Source organism: Rhinolophus sinicus, chromosome 16 (assembly GCF_057876585.1).
Source record: "Rhinolophus sinicus isolate RSI-liver-muscle chromosome 16, RSI-T2T, whole genome shotgun sequence".
Classification (NCBI taxonomy): Eukaryota; Metazoa; Chordata; class Mammalia; order Chiroptera; family Rhinolophidae; genus Rhinolophus; species Rhinolophus sinicus.
Window position 1 is genome coordinate 120284990 of NC_142516.1, and position 20270 is coordinate 120305259.

A 20270-nucleotide genomic window follows, 5' to 3' on the forward strand; every position below is an offset into this window, starting at 1 on the left:
CAGGATCAAAACCATAAACCAACACTAAAAATATTTCATTCTTACAAAGACAGGAATGCTAATAACTTGCTCTATTTTGTTTTTCTTCAATGAATGACTACAGGAAATAAGACAAAACTTAAAAGTATCATCTTAATCCACGAACACAAATATCAGAAACAAAAGGCAATTAATGGTCCAGGCAAATATTTTGCTATATTTTGTGTTATGAGTTCTCAGTAGCAAAAAAAGGAAATGGATTTTAGCACAAAAAAAAAACAAAAAAAATTTAAAAAGGAAAATGGATTAAGTTTCAAGTCCTTTGTTCACACAAATAAAAACAGCTGCCAAATATAATCTATGGAGAAGAATATAAGAAAACAGAAAAGAGTAAAAACACTAAAGGACAGCATTTTACTATAGCAAATTACAGTATAATTAAGCATGTTAACAATTTACATATTTAAGAGAGTAATAGCAACAACAGAAAAGCAAATAAGAAAAAGGAAATATTAACAAAGAGTTGCTCATTTAGAGACTTCCCAAGTTAATATTGTGAAGTATACCTTTGAGGGAAATCCACGTTTTCGGCTATATTTCCTATTAGGCCTCAGTTCCCTGTCATTCTGAGGAGGTCTGTCAACTTTCCCTTTTGGACTTGTAGTAACGTCAATGTCTGAAACCTGTTCTTGTGAAGCTGAATTCCCTAGTTTGTCCTCAATGCACGGCCGAATTCTCAGACTAAAAGATGCCTCCTTTATTAAATAGTGTAGCATATTAATTTCTTAACACAAACTCCTGTTTAACATACAAGCCCGCCTTATAAATACAAAAAATTTACCAATCCATCTTTTAAAAAATCAATCCACCCTCCCCCAAGTGGCAATAAGCTTAATTAAGACTTTTAAATTTCTGTACACTAGACTATTGCTTATTGTAATTAAGTATCTTACGCTGGGCAATTCTCAAGCTATATAACAACTGCTGAAGCATATTTTAACATTTATGCTATTAATCAACTTTCATAATATCATGATTTTGTTATAAAAAAATTATCTTCACAGTAATCACTATAAGTGCTAGTATATAAATTATAATAATCAACTATACCACTTCCCACCCCACCCAATAGCATTCCTTTACCCACACACCCCCAACCCTTCGATTTCTGCAAGAATGAAATGTGAGGAAGAAATTATTCCCAGCACCACTGTAAATAGAAAAAACAATTTCCCCACAGTAGAATTCATTCTTCAACAACTGTTTGGATCAGGCCTGAGTATCTACTGGTGAAAATAATGTAGTGAAAAAAATTCAAATTTCCTCTTCAAATTAAGAAGGGCAGGAAAGAGAAAGGAGGCAGATAAACTATGCAGGTCAATTCTAAAAGGAAACAAACCCTCCAATTCCTAATGCTGAATAGTATTTGGAACATATCTCAAAAACAAAAGATAGACATACATCGTTACCCTTTCACAAGAAAAGTCATTACTGGTAACAGGTTTTCAAGTTTACAATTGCATGGTTATAGGTATATCTGTTATGCATAAAATAAAAATGCTAAAAAGCAAACTCGTTTCAAAGCACACTAATTTCTATAAACTAAGTTTATTTCACAAATTTTTCTTCAAAAATAAATTCCTGATTATTTTTTTGAAAGAAGTATTTCAATAAATTTCATTTTGCAGTCAGAAATTATAGTATTTTTTCTCGCTGTGAATGAATCACAATGGAAATGCTAACTTGTCCCATTTTTATCTCCACTTTTCAGTCATCTGATTTATTCCAGTTTTAGGCTAGCCTGAGAAACGAAAAATCCTACTAGCCTTAAAATAACTCCTCAATGGCCAATGAACTTAGAGACTTTTCCAATAGACAATATGCTAAGCAATGATATTCTCTACTTATAGCTCTTACATCCGCGATGAATGTGAACTTTCCCCATGTTCCTCCAAATGAATAAAGCTGTGCTTCATGAAACAAACTAGAAAAACCATGTGTCTGTAAGCTGAAGACCGGAAATTACTAGATTTTAAAATCAACTATTAAAACTATCTTTAATGGTAATAAATAAAACTTTAACTTCCATGTTTAAAAAGAATATATTCAGCATTAATAATTTGAGGGTTTCTTCCCCAAAAAACACTTTGCATTAAGGAATGCTGATAAAAATATCACCTTCAAAAATGGAGGAAAAGTTTAAGTCTTCATTTCTAGCACTTTAATTACCAAAAAGCCGCTTACCGTGGTATCTGAAGCCTCAGACTGCACATCTATGTTTAGCGATGTGCTCTCAGCTACAGAACCAGATCCCACAGCTGAATCTATAGTCCGAACATCCTCCTCCTCATTTTCTCTAGCCTGAAATATTTTAGTGGTATAAATCATACAACTATTAAAAAGGGCAATAAAATGTTATAATGGATGACACGATTTTCTGAAAATATATCAATTCCTCTGAGGTGGCATCAGAATGTCATCAGTACATACACACTGACATGCTACAAAATAACTTAATACATTATTTAAAAGGTCTAAAACTTACAAGGATTTTTTGGAGAAATTTCATATATGACTTTTCTTGTTCTTTAAGGTGGTCTATTAGATGAGTAAGGCGCTCAACATTAGCAGATCTTTCATTTTTTTCTACAAGATCTTCCCGCATGGAACTAGCTTTAGTAATATAGTCACGAATTTGAACCAGCCTGCTTACAATCTGCAGAGGGAAATATTTTTAAAAAGAACATGAAAGTAAACAGTATGTAAAATTTAGCATAACTCATTCAACAGCAACAATTTTATGGATTTTAAATTTCAGATGTAACAACAAAAGATACTTCTAATTCTTGTGTGAATTCATACATGCAAAAGATCTGAATCAAATTTAGAATTTAACCAAAACGTAACTGCCAATAGTAACAGCTCCAACTACTATTAATTTTAAAATTTCAAAATTAGTTTTAATCTATATTACCTAAAAATTTTTATTTATAGAGATGCATACCAAACTATGTTTTTCTAATGTTTATATTTATTTATAAATTTCAAGTAGTATGCTTTTGAAAGCACTTTTAAAAGAATTATATCATAATTTTAAAAAATTCTTACAATAATCTATTAATCCCATTGTTCCCAGACCCCCTTTACTAACAATGGTCAATATAGCATTTGGCAGAAGGTTGATTTACCTCAATATGCCATTTATTTCTATAGTCACTTTGGGTAAAAGAAATTTGCATTATTTTGAATAAATGTGATAGATTAATGATGAGTGTCAGGGAAGTACTTTAATTCTACCTAACTAAAATTCCTATGTACATAACCTAATTTAATTTTTTTTATGTTAATGTTTATACTTTGAGGTTTGTGAAAGCAAAGAGTAAAAGAAGCAAATTTTATGACCTGGCTGCTCTCCATTGCAGGTTCTCCTCTCCCATCTTCTTCAGAGACTTGACAGTTTTGCAAAAGGTCATTACTTAAAGCAGAAGCAAACAACTCTTTACATTGTGCTGATCCAATCACCTCTCTCTTCTGAGGACTTGTAGCAGCATCTTTGCTCTTGTTAGTATTAATCTGCATAGGCAAAAAGTTGAAGGGCTTTCGGTTCTCACTAAGCTGACGTTTGTTGTTAGCAGCTGTTGCTCTACCTTGAGAATCACTTCCAATGCTTCTCTATATATAAAAAAGAAATCAAACCCACAAACATTAATCTTCCAACAATTTTTTAAAAAATATTCCAGTGTACTTAGTTTCACCATCACATACTGATTCGGGAGGTGTGCATATACAGCTTGTAGTAAGATTTGAAACAGCTTCAGATCTACAAAATTCTACTAAAATACCAAAATTTGATTAGTACTTCCAATTTCTAATTTTATCACAGAATTCAATTGATGAATGTAAGCAAGATTAGTCTAAATGAGGTACTAGGACTATGAACCATATTTATAACTCATACTGCTATTCTTCTTTGTCCACAGAATCTTATATAGGCTTTAGTCCCAATGAATCAATGTTAATTAATATGAACATCAGCATAACAATGTGTCTTTAAGAAGCACTACCTGAAAAAGTACTTAGCTCAGTGCCTGGCATACAGTAAGTGTTCAACAATTAGTAAATAGATGACTAAATGATATATGATCACTATCTTCACCATACTAGACTTGATCTACCTTTATCCATATTTGGAAACCTGTTTATCTTTGTCAAGTATAGATGTGATAGTAAATTATCTGTTACAAGTTCATTATCATTTCTACTTGCTCTTAGTTCTAAACTTTATTTCAGTGATTACAAATACGAACTATAGTTTTACTCTAAACTTGAGGTTATCCAGAACATTCCACTATGAGCCAATACTAAATATTCTAAACTGGATCTTCCCTTGTCCTTAATAGCATTCTTATTCAGTACTACCATGCAAAATTTAGTTTCATAACGAAATTGTTTAAGTTAGTCAGATCCTATAGTAATAAAGTCCAGAAAGACTTGTCCTTAGCAAGTTTAGAAATAAGACTCTGTTGCCCTTCAAAGAACACAGTACCATAACCACTGATTAAAATTCTTTTCATATGCACAGAAACTAAGAAAAGGAAATAAACAGCTCAGTATTTTATTCTTAAGACAAATGATTAATCCATTTCAAAATTTCCCCCCGTTATGACTTGATTTTTAAAATAATTCACAAACCTGATCTAAGTCACTGAAGTTTATCCGCTGTTTAAGTTTCTCTAACTCGGCTTGCTCTGGGACAGACATCTGCGTCATGTATCTACTATGTGGAAACGTATGTGGAGTCTTTGTTCTTCGCCTTCCAACTCCTGGTGATGACTCCGGAGAAATAGCATTTGTTACTCTCTTATCACTTTCTACACCAAACTTTTTCTTATTCTTTTCTGATGATCTATTTGCCTTCTTCTGTTGGCCACCCCAATCCTTTAAAAAAGTAAAGGCAAGAGTTACTATGTCCGCTACCAAACCAGGAAAATAATTTGGTATGCTGAAAAAAAACGTTGGTCAGTCTTAAAAATGGCAAAACACTGTTCACATAAACACAGTCCTAGGGACAATTATTTGCTTCTACTAACCAATTTCCCACTATGTCTAGCCTAAATTTCTTGGATTGTTCTTCAAAAAATAGATTACTTTCCTTTTCATAGATCATTAACAAATGTAAACCCCCAAATTCCAACCCTAGACAGTCTATTTTCAAAAGCATTTTTAGAAATGGTTCTTTACTACTTATAATTAAATAATGAAATGAATTCTAGATACTTTTACTGACTTCCTTTAAAGTCACTATGTATAAGAAAACAGACCTATAATCAACTCGAGTTCTAAAGTAAAGTTTTCTGGAAAAATGCTCCACTGTGTGACCCTAGGCAATTAACTTCCCAGTCGCAGTTTCTTAATCTCTAGAAGTGTCACCTTTAAAACACAATTAAAAATAGCATACATAAAAACACAGTGCCTAGTACATGGTAAGCATATATATAACATTTTTTATAGGCAACAATGCATTGTATAAGATCTGATAAAAAACACTTGTTCATCTAAAACACATTTTTATGTACTTAATTATACCCACATAACCTAACTCATTCAACAAAAAAAGTCTATCAAATCCCACCAAACAATTTTGTTAGCTTTTGCTAGTAAAACCTTTGGGAGATCCTCCTCATTTACAAAACTCCCTTCTCTACAAACTGTCCCTCTACCCCAACCCATGTGTGGGTGTTCCTGCCAACCTCTTGTTCTACCTACCCAACCCCATCCTGACCATAGCTGACTGAAAAAGGGATGCGTATCTAATTCAAATTGGGAAAATCATATTTTAAAATTTCAAATTGTAGCTAAGAGATTACTAGTCAGTATATAATTGCAGCCATAACTGAAAACCTTAGAATGAAAAGGCGGCTCCATGTGGACAAGAGAGAAAGCTGGTCTGTGAAGAAACAGCTGTGTTAAGCAGAGGCACTTAAAAGCAGAGAAAAGCAGAGTAAGGGCAGCAAAAAATTAATTCTTGACAACCTTCTAGTTCTTTTTTCCAATCCCTTCCTAAAACCCAGCTTTATTCCTTTTAATTGTTTTCCATAAAACATCTTTACATCCTTATTTTAAAAACCTTCCTTTTTTGGTTTAAGCTAACTCAAGTGATATCTGCTACCTGCAAACAAAAATATCTTCAACTAATATCTTGCGTCAGTTAATAGCTTGGCCAGCAAGTAAAAATATGTTTGCTTTACAAACATACAAAGTGAGTTCTATTTGGCTAAGTAAGGGAAAGTTGTGTTTTAATACTACTAATACAACTATCAATAAGACATCATACCATATTGTTGAGTCGGTCATCAACACTCTCATTGCTCCAGTTTGGTAAATCCTGGTCATTCACACCTTCTTCAAAAGGATCTCCTCCTGTGGCCATACTGGCTTTAACAATTAACTTTCTGTAAAACAAGTGAAAACTAACCTTTTTAACACATAAAAACAAACTCTAATTTTTAAACCATTCCATGAAGCTTAGCAATATAAAGGAATCTCAGAAAAGTTGATTTTATAAAATAAAAAGAGGCACCGTCAACCACTCATCACGAACAAATTGATTTAGCAGTTGAAGGCATATTATGATTAACATGAGTTAAACAGCTGGAGTGTCGGTGAGGGGAAGGAAAACCTCAGAATATACACTAAGTGTACTGGCCTGAAAGCTTTTAAGATTATTGTACTTAATTTATTCAATACAGTCCTAAAAGGTAACAAGGTAAGAAAAAGTTATTAACAGCTAGAACCAAAAGTGCTCTTAGCAAAGAACCTAAAGACCCCCACTCCCCAAAGACCTGGGCATTCATTTTGTGTCGAAGATTCAGAAGGCAAAACTGCTCTGCATGAAACATGGAGAAAGGTTTGGTTTTACTAGGAAGCAAAGTAATGGTAAGTAAGATGAGAAGAAGGCAGGAAGAAAGAAGTAGGACTAAGTGCAAAGACAGTGGCTAAAAACACTTTAAAAATATTAGTGTCTACTATCCTATTTTAAATTGTATTGTGGAGATTTTGTGAAAATCAAGGAAGATAGTAAAGAATTTCATACCTGGGTCAGAGAGATGAGAAACAGAAGCAGCAATGGTAGAAGCAGAGGTTCAGAAGCAGAGATGATCATGAGAAACTAAGATCTCTACATATTTGGTGGAAGACTTTGGATTTCCATTGGGAGTGGAACTGCACAGGTTAGAGGACTGAGTGAAAGAAGAGATGGTGAGATAACTTTATCATTCAAGGGAAGGGAAGGCCATTAGACATCAGGGTTATAATAGATTTCTCATTTTACAAACAGTAACACTAACATTCAAAGGAGTTACCGTGTTCCCCCAAACAAAAAACCTAGCCAGACAATCAGCTCTAATGCATCTTTTGGAGCAAAAATTAATATAAGACCCGCTCTTATTTTACTGTAAGACCCAGTCTTATATTAAGCAAAAGACGCATTAGAGCTGATTGTCTGGTTATGTTCGGGAAACACAGAAGATAACTTTGCCAAGGTCATTCAGCTAAAAACGTCAAAGGAATACAAATCCCAGGCGCTTGGATTCTAAGATCCTACTTTATCCCACTCATGAGAGCACAATATTAAAAGGGTTATCATCCACGACAAAGTAGTATTTATCAAATGGATGCTTTAACGCTAGAATATCTATTAGAATAATATATTAACAGACGAAGTAGTAGGTTAAATTTTATGTTCTCGAAATAAATGATGTAATAAAATTCAACACTTCAAATTTGGAAAAGAAAAAAATCTTAAAAAGTACAATACATTGACACTTTCTTACAGTTGTATGTACTTTATAGTTTGTTTTTTTCAAGGAGTATATATTACTTTAATAAATTTCTACAGAGTTGAAAGAAGTATTGCTTTAAACCAGTAATTTTAAAATAAGACATGAAGGACATCCCTATTACAATAAAGACCAAAACAAGAATGCCATTTATTAGTTATTTAGCACTGTTTTGAAAGTTCTAAACAACAGAAAAATATGAAAGCAATATTTATATTGAAAAGAGAAAAGGTGGCACTCTTAAAGAAGATGCACTTAAAAACCTAGAGAACTTCAAAACGCCACCAACAGCCTCTTAAAAAATATACCAGGGGAAAATAATCACTTATAGTACTGATAAAAAAAATAAAGTATCTAGGAATAACATAATTTTGCCCTATGTGAAGAAGCACTATTAAACTCTAAAAAAAAACAAACAGAATTTCAATAAATCAAAAACCAAACTACCTTCCTGGTGGGAAGACAAACATTATAAACATACCATTTTTTTCTAAATGTATAGGCTTAATAAACCCACTGGGATTCTTCTTGGAATTTGACAAAGCAAGTCAGAATAAACAAGCCAGAAAAAAATTTTAATATCTGAAAAATGAAAGCAAGAGCAAGAGTAGCAACAGTAGAGGTTGGGAGAGTAAGATATTCAACCACATTAAGCGGCTACATAGCCAAATTAGTACCAGCCCCCCCAAAAAAATCTTCAAATATACCCAATTAGAAAAAAATGAGAAAAATCAATTATATCTAACATCTATATATTGGTATTTACTATATGTGTAAGCATATATATATATATATATATACACACACACATATATATACATATATATACATATATATGTATATATATGCCAAGTCCCATGCTAAATATTTTATGTGCATTTTATCAATTAATCTTTACAATTTTATGATGTAGGATTACTTAATTGATGGGACAATTTGCTAACTATTTTGAAAAAGATTTAGAGCTTTACCAGCCTTTCTTTAACTGATATTCTTCATTTCAAACATAGAACACAGAAAAATGATTTGAATGACTGTTTTTTCAATTCTTCCAAGGATGGTACATACCCAGTACCATCCCAGACACAAAAGAGGAATTAATTCACAGTAAACAATGGATGCCTTAGAGCATTAAGTTTAATTCTTTCCAATTGAGAAAGGCTGCCTTAATACCATAACACCAAGATAGTAAGTAGATAAAAAATAGATAGATAACATTTTAAAAGTCAAACAACAGACAAATAAGAAAATAGAATGGCCTTTAAAAAGAGAGATCTTACTAATTTGGAAAGCAGAAATAAAAAGACAACAATCTCAACAGATTTTAGTCACATAAAAGTGAATCCTAAGTATGCTGAGAATAAACAGTAAATGACAAACTGGGGAAAAAAATTATAAAAGAAATGTATACAGTTATTATCTTTACTACATGAAGAATTTGTTAAAAATTAATAACACAAATATCACTAAAAAAAAAAAAAGAAAGAAAACCCAAAAAAATAAGTATGATTGGGCAATTTACAAAGAAATCAGTAAACGTAAAATGATAAAAATATTAATAAAGTCCAGTAGAAAATTAAAATAAGGGACTATTAAATTTACTCAGTATTACCTAATACTAATGACAGCAAAGGGAAACCAGAATTCTGTCACTATGGTGAGAATTTAAACTCGTATAACCTTTCTGAAATGCATTTTGGCGATACTGTATCAAGAATTAAAATTGAGTTTTGACAGTAGCTAGTCTAAAGAAACAATCTTAAATATGGAGGGGGCACTATAAGGAAGGAAATTATTTATTATGCTGTAATTTTGGTCCACTGCAAATAAACTAAATATCAAACGATAGCCTGAATGCCATTAGACAAGAATACCCTTCAAAACACATAATTATGAAGGCTGAACAATACTGCCTGTTTATATCATATAGTGTAAAAGAGGAAAAAAGCATGCAAAATTGCACACAGATTTTAAGAAAATACGCATATACTAAAATGCTTGCATGAAAGAAATTGTCAGTTACAGGGCTAAGAATATGATGATTTTTCCTCTTTCCTCTGTCTTTATCAATTTTCAGCAATACCTTATTTTTTATACTGGAAATATACTTAAGAATTTGACAAAATAATTGATACCCGTAGAGAAATATGTCTGGTGAACTGAAATGAACCATTTAAATAACTCAACATTTTGCAACTAGGAGCTCAAAAAATACATTTGCAGTAAAGGTGATACTGTATTTAAAAGTACTAAACGCAAACTGTCTAAAATTGTAAATTAAAATGGAAATTAAGGTTACTTAAGTAAAAACTCTTACGTATCAATTTTTTCTCAAAATAGAGATTGTTATACTTTCTATCAGTAGAGTAATAAAGCAAATTTACTTAAGATAAACTTATTAAAAACATATTTGGAGAAATGTTTTATATCCTATCTTTATATTATGATAAATTCCCCCTAAAATGAAGAGCTGTTTCTAAGGATCCATTTATAGGCCAATGACTGAACACTATTAAAATAAGTTTCTAAAACAATTTAAATACATTGAAATTAATTTGGGGAAAAGACATCAAATATTTTCTAAATCTTTTTTAAAAGACTATTTACCAAGCAAAGTCTCTTAGTTTACAAAATAAACAACTTTGTCTACTGCTATATTGTGATTGACATACGAGGTCTCATAAACAATTAGAATATTTAATAACAAAGTGATAAAAAAAGTGTTTAAAAGGCACATCCCTATATAAATAAAATTATTAGTATGAAGCTAAATAACTGCATGTGGATCAATATTCATTACGTTAACATTCAGCTGATTTCTCTAAGTGAGTAACTATCTCCCCATATAACAGTTAAAAAATAAAGGCAAGTCATTTCTCTCTTCTTCATGCCAACATCTCTAACCACCTCAAAGTCACCATTAAAAATATAGTATTTCTACCTTTTCAATTTTATTCTGTAACATACTAATATAAACTATCCAGAGCATGAGAAACATGATTAGCTTTAGACAGGCAGAGAAACATCTCTTCACAGAAAGAAAAAGGGAAAGGGAAAAAGGAATTGGATAAGGCTGGTTAGCAGATTTTGTGGTTGGAAGTTCAGGGAGTTCCTAAGTGATATGAAGTAGAAAGAATTATTCTTTAAATGTGAGAAGGTGAGATGGCAGTGTCTGAAAGATTTGAGAAAAGTAGGAAACAGAGAATGATGGGAGCATTAAGGACCCAGGTAAGAGCAGAGAACATTCACTCATCTCACTTATCCGCAGTGTTAATTTTTTTTCCCCCAGCAGTTCTCATCAGCCTTGATATAAACACTCCATTGAATCCATCCAAGGTTGGGATTTTTCCAGGCAAGTTTAACGGACAATGAGACTGAAAAGGTGAAACCATTGGAATACAATTGGTGGTGCAAGTGATGGGTGATGGTATGGGGATAAAAGGAAAATTCTACTTTAAAAAAGCACTTCTAGGCATCCTCTGACCTACTAAACTACGTTGAAATTACTATTTATAAGTTTCATTTAGCTATTTATGACAGCCTTATTTGGCTCTTATCTGCAGATACAAAATGCAAAAACACAATTTATAAGCTACTTTCAGTGAGTGATCTTTTTGAAGCAAATCCTGTTGCAGAATTCATTACAGCAAAGTGTCATATACTGGGGGTGCCAAAAAAATGTATACACATGACTTGTATTCATCTTTTGTTATCGGTATATATTATTACAATTTTAATAGTTTCTTTTTTTCTTAAAATGTATATGCATTTTTTGGTACCCTCTGTATATCTAGTAAGTAGAATATCACAGCATAATTGCCATGAAAATGCCTATGACTAAGGTTTACTTTTGGTTTTGGTTTTGTCTTGTGCCGTTTTATTAGACTGGAAAAAAGCTCTTGAGATTGTCCCACCAGCAAAATATGTAAGTGGGAAAGGGAATGGACGGTGCCACAGGTATGATCAAAATTAAGTAAACCTGAATTCTGATTATAAAATGAATCCGTCTGCACTCAAGTTACCATCTTTAGTTTATAAGTGGATATATTTTAAACTGTGGAAAGATTCCCAAGTCACTGTGAACACGCTTAACGATTTGGATTCTGACATTTTTTGGTTTCCATTTTCAGATAATTTCAGAGTAAAATCCTGATCAGTTACAGGGGCGATATTTCGTTTGCTGACCTGCTTCATTTCTTGTCGACTATAAAGTTTCAGTTGCAGTGGTGAGTCGAAGGTGCAGCTTAACTATGAAACGAGATATGCACGAGGGGTGAGGGGAAACTGGGGCCTCTTCACCCCTTACTTTCCTGTATTTATTTCACGAGGTGCCCCAGCCCCGTGTCCCACTGCCCACAGACATCCCTCCAGCGAGAACTAAGGTTTACTTTTAAAGTAAGAACACAAAGAAGAAATTCAAAGAAATTAAGTAATCAAGAAAAAAGATTATTTTCCTAAAATCTTTAAAGTTCAGATATTATTTCTTAAATGCAATAAATTATTCATAATCGTCTCTTATCAATTGACCACTGTAAATCAAGGTTTTAGAAATATTCATCCAAATAAAATAATGTATCAAGTATAGTTTTTTCCAAAATATTTACTTAAAATCAGAAATACCCAAAGCTGGCATTTTATGTATCTGTACAAATTTTCTAAACATTGCATAATTTGGGGTATTTCTTTTACAAATCATAAAAAGGAAATACTGCGTACAGTTTTGAAAGTCTCAATACAGTGTACAATAAGCACTTTTAATGGAAACTGAGGAAAACAAAATGCATTACGTGTTTGGTATTACATCCGTTTTCTATCTGTTCCCAAACATTCCTATTTCTTTGGCTTCAATAAAATTCCAATCCCTCTGAAAGCACTATTTCCTTGGAAATAATTTATAAAAAATGCTACTCTTCCTAATCTTCCAGATTCATGGGGAAAGGCTACCATCTGCAGACCTTTTTTATTTAACTAATGCTTAATTTTCCTCTTTTGAACACATTAGCCATCAAAAATATCACTCCCCCTATCTTGGGCACCATTTCCCACTCTCCTCCCCAAGAAAATCTTGCAATTTTGATAACCACTAGCTCATGGTTTCACTCTCCACTTCATTCCCTGCTTGCATGACCTGAACATCTGCAATGATGTTTCTAAGACTCTGGACTCAATTCCAATGTCCATCTCATCTTCTCTATTCCAATACTGTTTTCACTCTGAAGTGGTAATTTGTTCAAGATCCTGAACTTCTGAAGTCCCTCTTTCTGATCATAAATTCTTGTATTCTAGCTCTCATTTTCTCATTCCTGCTGAACCTGCTCTCGACCCTGTCATTTCTCTCTCCAGGAATCCACCCAAGTGAGCCATACCAAAAGTACCTTGTTAGCATCCCTGACTTCCTTACCTATTTGCCCATTCTGCCAAACCAATCCTCTCACACTGTCAAGCAGTGGGGAAAAGTTATAAAGTGGTACTTCCTGTGTCCACCATAAGGTATACTAAGCTATACTGTACACACACACGTGCGGACGCACACACACGAACATTTTCAAAATGTCAACTTAATCCATGAGTTAAGACATCTGGGCTATTTCACTCACTGCCGTATCTCCAGTACATTAAGTAGCATATGGAGGCACTCAATTAAATTTGTAAGATGAATGTATTGCTATGTATCCCTTGTTGGCTTATTGAATTCCCTAGCGTGGTAATTCCAAATGCTTCATGTTTCGTTCCAAGTCTCAAATACACTTGCCTCCTTCACAAATAGCCAAATCCCCTATCGAGAAAACCAAGGTCTTCTAATGTGAGTTGACTCAATAGCCCTGTTTTTGTTTCATCTTATCCACCTTCCCTAATGTGTTAAAAGGAAAATTAGTTTATATCTGATCCTATAATTCTTTTACCAGATTCCTACCATATACTCTTGTTAAAAACTCTAATACACACACTAATATTTGACATTTCCCGAGTTCAATTTTTCTTGTCCTACTTTGTTATAGTATTCCAATTAAAAAAGAAAATACTACTGAAAATTACAAATAAGCTACAAATCTACCGTCAATCCTTATTTTCTCATGAGGGTCAGTTTATTTCGTAATAGAGCTGAAGAGCTGTCTGATTTCCTTGAAAGCAAGAACATACTAAAAAAATTTTTTAAGTGGGCTGTCCTAAAATTTTACCAGAATTAAATTCAGACTGTCTGAGATTTTCTTCAAAGAACATTTTGAAAACTCTTTTAACAAAAATTTCTTCTAATCCCCATCCATTAGTCATTTAATATCTAAGTTGTTCTTAGCAAACTTCAGTTTCCCTCAATGAACTTATACTGACTTTTTTCTTCTGGTCAGAGAATATCTTTACCTAACTGGCATTTGATAATGAGTATGCATTAAAACTAATGTTTAAAGTAATTTTATAAAGCTAAAAGAAAAAACAAAACTTCAGTCAGTAATATATGTAACAACCTCAAAAAGTAAAGTTTTTGAATAAAAAATAGGAACAGCTAATTAATAGAAAAGTTGTAAAAGATAACTTTAAGATGAAATGATTTGGCTATCCAAACAGCTGTTATATGACAAATTCAAACTCAAATGGACTGAAAAAATTCTATGAAGACAAAGACATTTCAAAAGGTATTACATAAACTATTCTAGTATTTTATAATTAGGAATGGCATGGCTCCTTTCTAACAAAAGTATGAAGTCAGACTAAAGTGGCATGCCAAAAAGCAGGGCAAACAGGGCAGCAAACCCAGATGGTCTGTTTACTAAGAGAGGGCCTCAACCAGGCACTGGTATTTTGACAGCATTCTCCATCCTAAAGTATCCCTCTACTTCAATAGGAAGGACGATGCATATATAAAGATGTCAAATTACCTGTTAGAAACTAGTTTTTGCAGCTCAGAAACACCTCTTTTCCTGCTTCACACTTCAAAGCTGCTGCCTGCTTTTGATTAAAAAAAAAAAAAAAACCTTCAATAAATTATTTACACTTGAAGTATAGAATAACAAATACATTTATAACCTAAAATACGTTTAGAAAACCAAAGGAAAGAAAAAATCCAGTATTTTAAACTTGTTACTTCAATCCTTTTGAAAAACAACGTGATGATATACATAAATATTTAAATCCTCTAAACTTACAAGATCCTACCAAACAACAATCTGATACCTACTTTGGAATGTAAGGCCAATGGTTAACTCTAATTATGTAAAGATCCATGCCAAAGTTTACTTTTCGGATTGATCAAGTCCTTAACTTCCTATCACTCAAACGATTCAGGAACTTTGCCTATCCGATGAAGAAAAAACGTTTATTTAAAGCTAGGTTTCATAACAACCTTGTCACTACATAAACACCAGGTTTGCCTTCAGTTCAAAAACTCAGTCTTTTAATGGTTTCCTTCCCTATCACGGGGAAGGTGATAGAGAAAGGAATGAGCAGGTGCACCGGGGAGCTCTACAACACCCACTCCAGTAACTAGAGAATACCAGTAGGCGGAGTCTGGAAAGCAGTTATGGGGTGGGGGTGGTAGGGGCGCCCAGAAAGCCCGCTTCTTCCAGCGCCAAAACACGATCCGTCACCAGCAGGGCACATGAGGTACACCTCAAAACAGCCAAAAAAAAAAAAAAAAAAAAAAAAAACTTTTTTTTACCCCCAGACAATGCTAACTCCTGAAGCCGCGGGATGAAAAGTTTGGAGAACCCGTCTCACTAGTGGGGCCTACTACCTTCTCCCCAAACACCAGTTTCTGCAAAGCAAGCAACGTTTTCCGAAACCCATTTGGCGTTTAGTTTTCCCCATACTGGGCTCATTCCAACTGGAGTGCAGTAAGGGATGGAGAAGGGAAGAAATGGGAGGAAGGTAGGTAAGAGCTATTAACATTCTCCTCGCAAGTATAAAGCACCACTTAGCCCAAGTCAGGAACGCCTCCCGCGCGGCCCTTTTGCTCTAATACCCGAAACAGCAGAAATCCCGCTGCTCACAGCCTAACCCAAAAGTCGCCTCGCTCCTCACCCGTCCTATCTCACCCGATCTGGACATTAAATGCCCCCACAGAATGGAATTGGTGGGGTGGGGTGGAGGGGGCGCAATGACGAAGACCGGCCACTAAGTCCTTGCCATGGAAAAGTAGACCCCCTGCCTCTGGGAACCAAACCACAGCCCCAGCTCCGCTTCCTCCGCTTGTAAGGGATATTCCTGGAGCAGCCGGGACGCAAGGCGGCCTACCCCTCAGGGCCAGAAAAAAAACAAAGGGGCGAGGACGCAAGAAGGGGGATCCGCAGTCGCTAACGAGTCTCCAGATGCTCACCCGGAGATCGCGTCGGTTAGCCCCGCGGAGGGAGCGGACTGTCGGCCCAGGCAACAGGAAGACCCAGGAGCCCACGGAGACGCGTGGGCCCGAAGCCAGGCCCTACAGGGTCAACTGTCCCAGAACTGTTGCTCTCCCGCCCCTGCGCGCCGCGCTGCCCTCGGTTGCCAAGGGCTGGGGACGCGCAGGCATTACCTGTAAACGAAACAGCCGCTCCTGCCGAGGGCGGAGTAGCGGTCAGCCCCCACGACCCGCCACCGACAGCGGTCCTCCCTGACAGACCACAGCAGGGGGAGTCCTCAAGTCCCCTGGCTGCCTACGGCCCAATGGCCGCCTTTCCTACTTTAGCTAGTCGGCGCCAACCGCCGCAGCCACCGCCATCTTAGGATCTCATTGTGGTGGGAGAAGAGGGGCGGGGGACTGCAGAGGGGGCAAGCGCGGTGGGACGTGCGCCGTCTCCTCGGCAACGGCCGCGCGCAGGCGAGCACTCTCCCGGGCCGAAGCCGCAGTGCGATCAACGCTCTGGACTGGAATCATGTGACCCGCCGGAGTCTGGTATCAACCCCTGGCTCTTCAGCCAGACTCCAATTACACCAACGAACAACCAGAGACTACATATCCCAGAATACCAGCTCGACCCCGGGATGTAAGCTCCGGCCCATCCGCCACGAGGGAGAGGAATACAAATCCCAGCGTACTATGCGGTTTCCGGCGCTGGTCGGCGGAACGAGGGAGTCGAGGCCCGAGCGGAAGTGGATTGACCCCACCCCCCTCACGGCCCCGCACCCCCCAACTCCTTCATGGAGGCTGGAAAAACAGCGTGGGTGCCTTCTTGTTTTCCGTGGGGGTGTCAGCTCCGGACGGTGCCGGAAGGAGGACAAAAGACCAAAGACAGGGATAGCTTTTCTAGTCTCTGTCCACCCACGTCCTGGTCACGAAAGGATGGAAATAAAACGGTCTTTGCTATCTCGCCCTAGGTTTATAGGTGAAGGATAAAGCCACGGGAGTTAATTGGCTTGAAGTCATACAGTTAATGGGAGAATTATAAATGTTGATTAATACCACCTTGGGTTAATGTCCTACTTTTTCCTTAGAAGAACCAGATGATTTACATCAAATATTATATCGAGAAATTTTCTCTAAAACTATACACTGACTTCTTTACGCTCCTCTCAGCTGCAGATTTTTTAAGGTTAGTAAGTTGACAGGTTCTCTCGTAAAACAACAAAATAATTAAGGCTTTCAGCGTGCCTACCTGAGAAGTTAAAACACCAGTCAATATTACTTGAGTGTAAGGGCATTCTCTTTTTAGACAGTTTGTAATTGTAGGATAAGTTTGTTTTAAGCAAAAGGAGGAATGAGGAATGGGTGTGGGGACAGTCGCAGAGAGTAGTTTTCAGGCTCTCGGCCTCACGTGGAAAGCTGCTGGCTCAGTTAATAAGTAGCCATCAGCTGTAACCAGTTAGCCATTAGCCACTGATATAACTGCCATGGTTAGGCTGGTAAAGGGATTGGTTGGTTGGTTGGCAGAGAAGCAGACAGCGGATTGCACGTAGTGTCCTGTGAGGCGGCCTGTGGGGCCTCTAGACCCGCTCCCCACATAAGAACGCAGTATATGGCTAGGCAAAAAAAGAACACCCACGGAGCCATAGGTAGGGGAGTCATACCACTATAGCAGGGGTGTCCAAACTTTTTTCAACGTTTTTAACCAAGGGCCATATGCAGTAAAATACACAAACAGCCGGGCCACTCACTCGAGGTGAAGTATGTATTGCCTCACCTAGTTTATTTAAGTAAACTAAATATATTTTTGGAATTTGCTGTGGGCCAATAAAAAATGGGTTGTGGGCCGCGGTTGGCCCGCGGGCCACTGTTTGGACAACCCCACTATAGTCTCACTGGAGGCTGGAGTCACACGACCTGTAACCTGCTGTCCACTTTTCTGCCTACCAACCAACCAACTCACTGACTCCACTCCTGACTCCAACCAGCGCAGCCACGGCAGTTATACCAGTGGCTAATTGTCTCACTGGTTACAGCTGACGTCCAATTAGCTAACAGCTGATGGCCATCTACTACCCGAGCCAGCACCTATGTGAGGCCGAGAGCCTGGAAACTGCTCTCTGGGGCTCTGTCCCCACACCTAGCAAGTGCGGTTAGCAAGTGGATTACATTGCAGATCGTGTTGATCCTGTGTCTCTCCCAGGTGCCAGCGAGACGGGTGCAGGAAGACCCGTTGTTGGGGTACTGGCAGATGTTTGCTTTTGTGTCTCGACCAGCTGGCATCAAGAATATAATGGTGTGACTCCCCTATCTATGGCTGTTGTTCCTTTTTGGCCTCACCATATCCTGCGTTCTTGTGTGGGGAGCGGGATCTAAGACCCTGCATTACAATGGGCACCTGGGTTCCAACAACAAATTGTTCTCAATAACCAACAGAAATAGTTTGCAAAACCAATTACTAGAACTCAATACATAATTTAGATAAATTCAGCTCTTCCAGCCTATTGTAACTTGCTACTGTATCCAGGTTTAGTCAGTGCAATGATCTTTGACACTATTTTTCTATCATGCATTTTTTTAGTACTTTCTGTGTGTCTTAACATTGCTAATCAGGTAACAAAAATATACTCCCTGCCCTTGAAGAGTTCATACTTTAGTCAATGGTGAAGAAATAGGGTGTGATGTAAGTAAATTCTGTTTTGTAAAAACAAAGTGCTGTGGGAACTCAGAGAAACCAAGGAGTAGGTATTTATTGTAGTGAAGGGTACCCTCGGCCTCATTCTAATTCCACCAGTCCAGCAGCTCTAAGGTCTTAGAGAAGTTACTTGCCCTTCGGTGCCTCAATTGCCCCATCTATGAAATGAAGGGGAGGGAATAATAATATTGCCTACCTGGGATTTTTTTAAAAAAGTAATGTTTATTTTGTACAAGGCACAGGATTAAGCATTTCATCTGTTGTGGTTTTCTTAATTCTCACAATTCTACTGACGAGATTGATTCTACATTGGTTCCATTTTACAAATGAGAGGTTAAATAAATCACCAAAGCTCTGACTCCAAGTGGTAGAGCCCAGGTTTAAACTGAGGTCTACTGAGGCCTTGGAAGGATTTCTGATTAAATAAGTACTAGCATATGATAAGACCCCAAAATATTAGCTGTCATCATCATTATCATCACCATTTGTTTTATATGAGGCGGTGCAAAATAATTTTTTCTCCCACCTAAGTTCTTCGGCTGAGATAATACTCAAATTAACATGAGACAGATTAACAGGAGAAAATGTCCAGAATTTATTACAGATGTATCTGCGCGAAGTACCATAAGAACATGAGCCCCAAGGAAACATTGGGCAGTTTAGGCTTACATGCCATTCTGGACAAAAGAGAAGACAGATGCCTGGGACGTCAAAGGGAAAGCAGGCAATTTACAGGTAAGTAGAAAGAGCAAACGTGATAAACAAATTCTTGCTGGGCCACATAGAAACAATGGTATGCAGAAGGAAGTTCAACAAACAGGATTTCCTAGATTTCTCTCTTTGCTACTGTTAGTTTAGTTTGTGCTAAGTGATGCTCCCTTCCTTTAAGCAGGTTTTCCTACCTGAATTCCTTTAGGCAGGTAAGGCAAAGGGTCTTGTTTCTTAACAACCAGCCTAAAATCAATATGCCAAAAGGCAATTTTGGGGTGGCAAAACTTTGGTTCGCTCATATACATACATAACATTATTTTTAAGTATTTTGAAGCTATTGTCATTGAAACAATTCATATGAATTCAAAAACATTACTAAAATCAGTATGATCATTCATGTTTTTCTAATTTACGGACCCAGAAATATGTCTGTGGTGGAGGGAGAAGTCTGAAAATTTTTTGCATTTAAAAGGGGTACTTAAACTCAAATATGGGCATTACTGATCTTAGCAGGGGATTGAGGAAAGAAAAAACAAACAAAAAAACTACAAAACTATCCGGACTTCCAAAAAAAGTACCATCTAATTTAGAAAAGAAAACTTGTGCAAATGATCAGTTTAGTACCAGTAGTGTATGAATATGGCAAATAAATAATACAGACAGTAAGTGCTGTAGGAAGTCAGAGAAAGAATATTGACAAACTACCTCCAAGATAATGATCGTTCCATGATTT

At 36.4% G+C, this 20270-nt stretch overlaps 1 protein-coding gene across 43 annotated transcripts in view; it reads right to left on the minus strand.

Annotated features, from left to right (window-relative positions):
* The window catches only part of PCM1 (pericentriolar material 1), a 78912-nt gene extending 62136 nt beyond the window's left edge, over positions 1-16776 (minus strand). For 7 of the 43 annotated variants that reach the window (XM_088793327.1, XM_088793325.1, XM_088793322.1 and 4 more), the window contains exons 1-8: positions 16324-16667; positions 14693-14762; positions 6314-6431; positions 4672-4917; positions 3382-3651; positions 2525-2695; positions 2224-2340; positions 546-734 (exon numbers count right to left, since the gene is read on the minus strand). In XM_088793327.1, coding sequence (XP_088649453.1) covers positions 546-734; positions 2224-2340; positions 2525-2695; positions 3382-3651; positions 4672-4917; positions 6314-6409 — 1089 coding nt within the window. In that variant the 5' untranslated portion in view covers positions 6410-6431; positions 14693-14762; positions 16324-16667. Of the gene's footprint in view, positions 1-545; positions 735-2223; positions 2341-2524; positions 2696-3381; positions 3652-4671; positions 4918-6313; positions 6432-7072; positions 7218-14692; positions 14763-16128 lie in introns of all 43 variants that reach the window. The other 36 variants (XM_088793334.1, XM_088793331.1, XM_088793333.1 and 33 more) reach the window with 25 other exon arrangements.
* Between the last annotated feature and the right edge of the window lie 3494 nt (positions 16777-20270).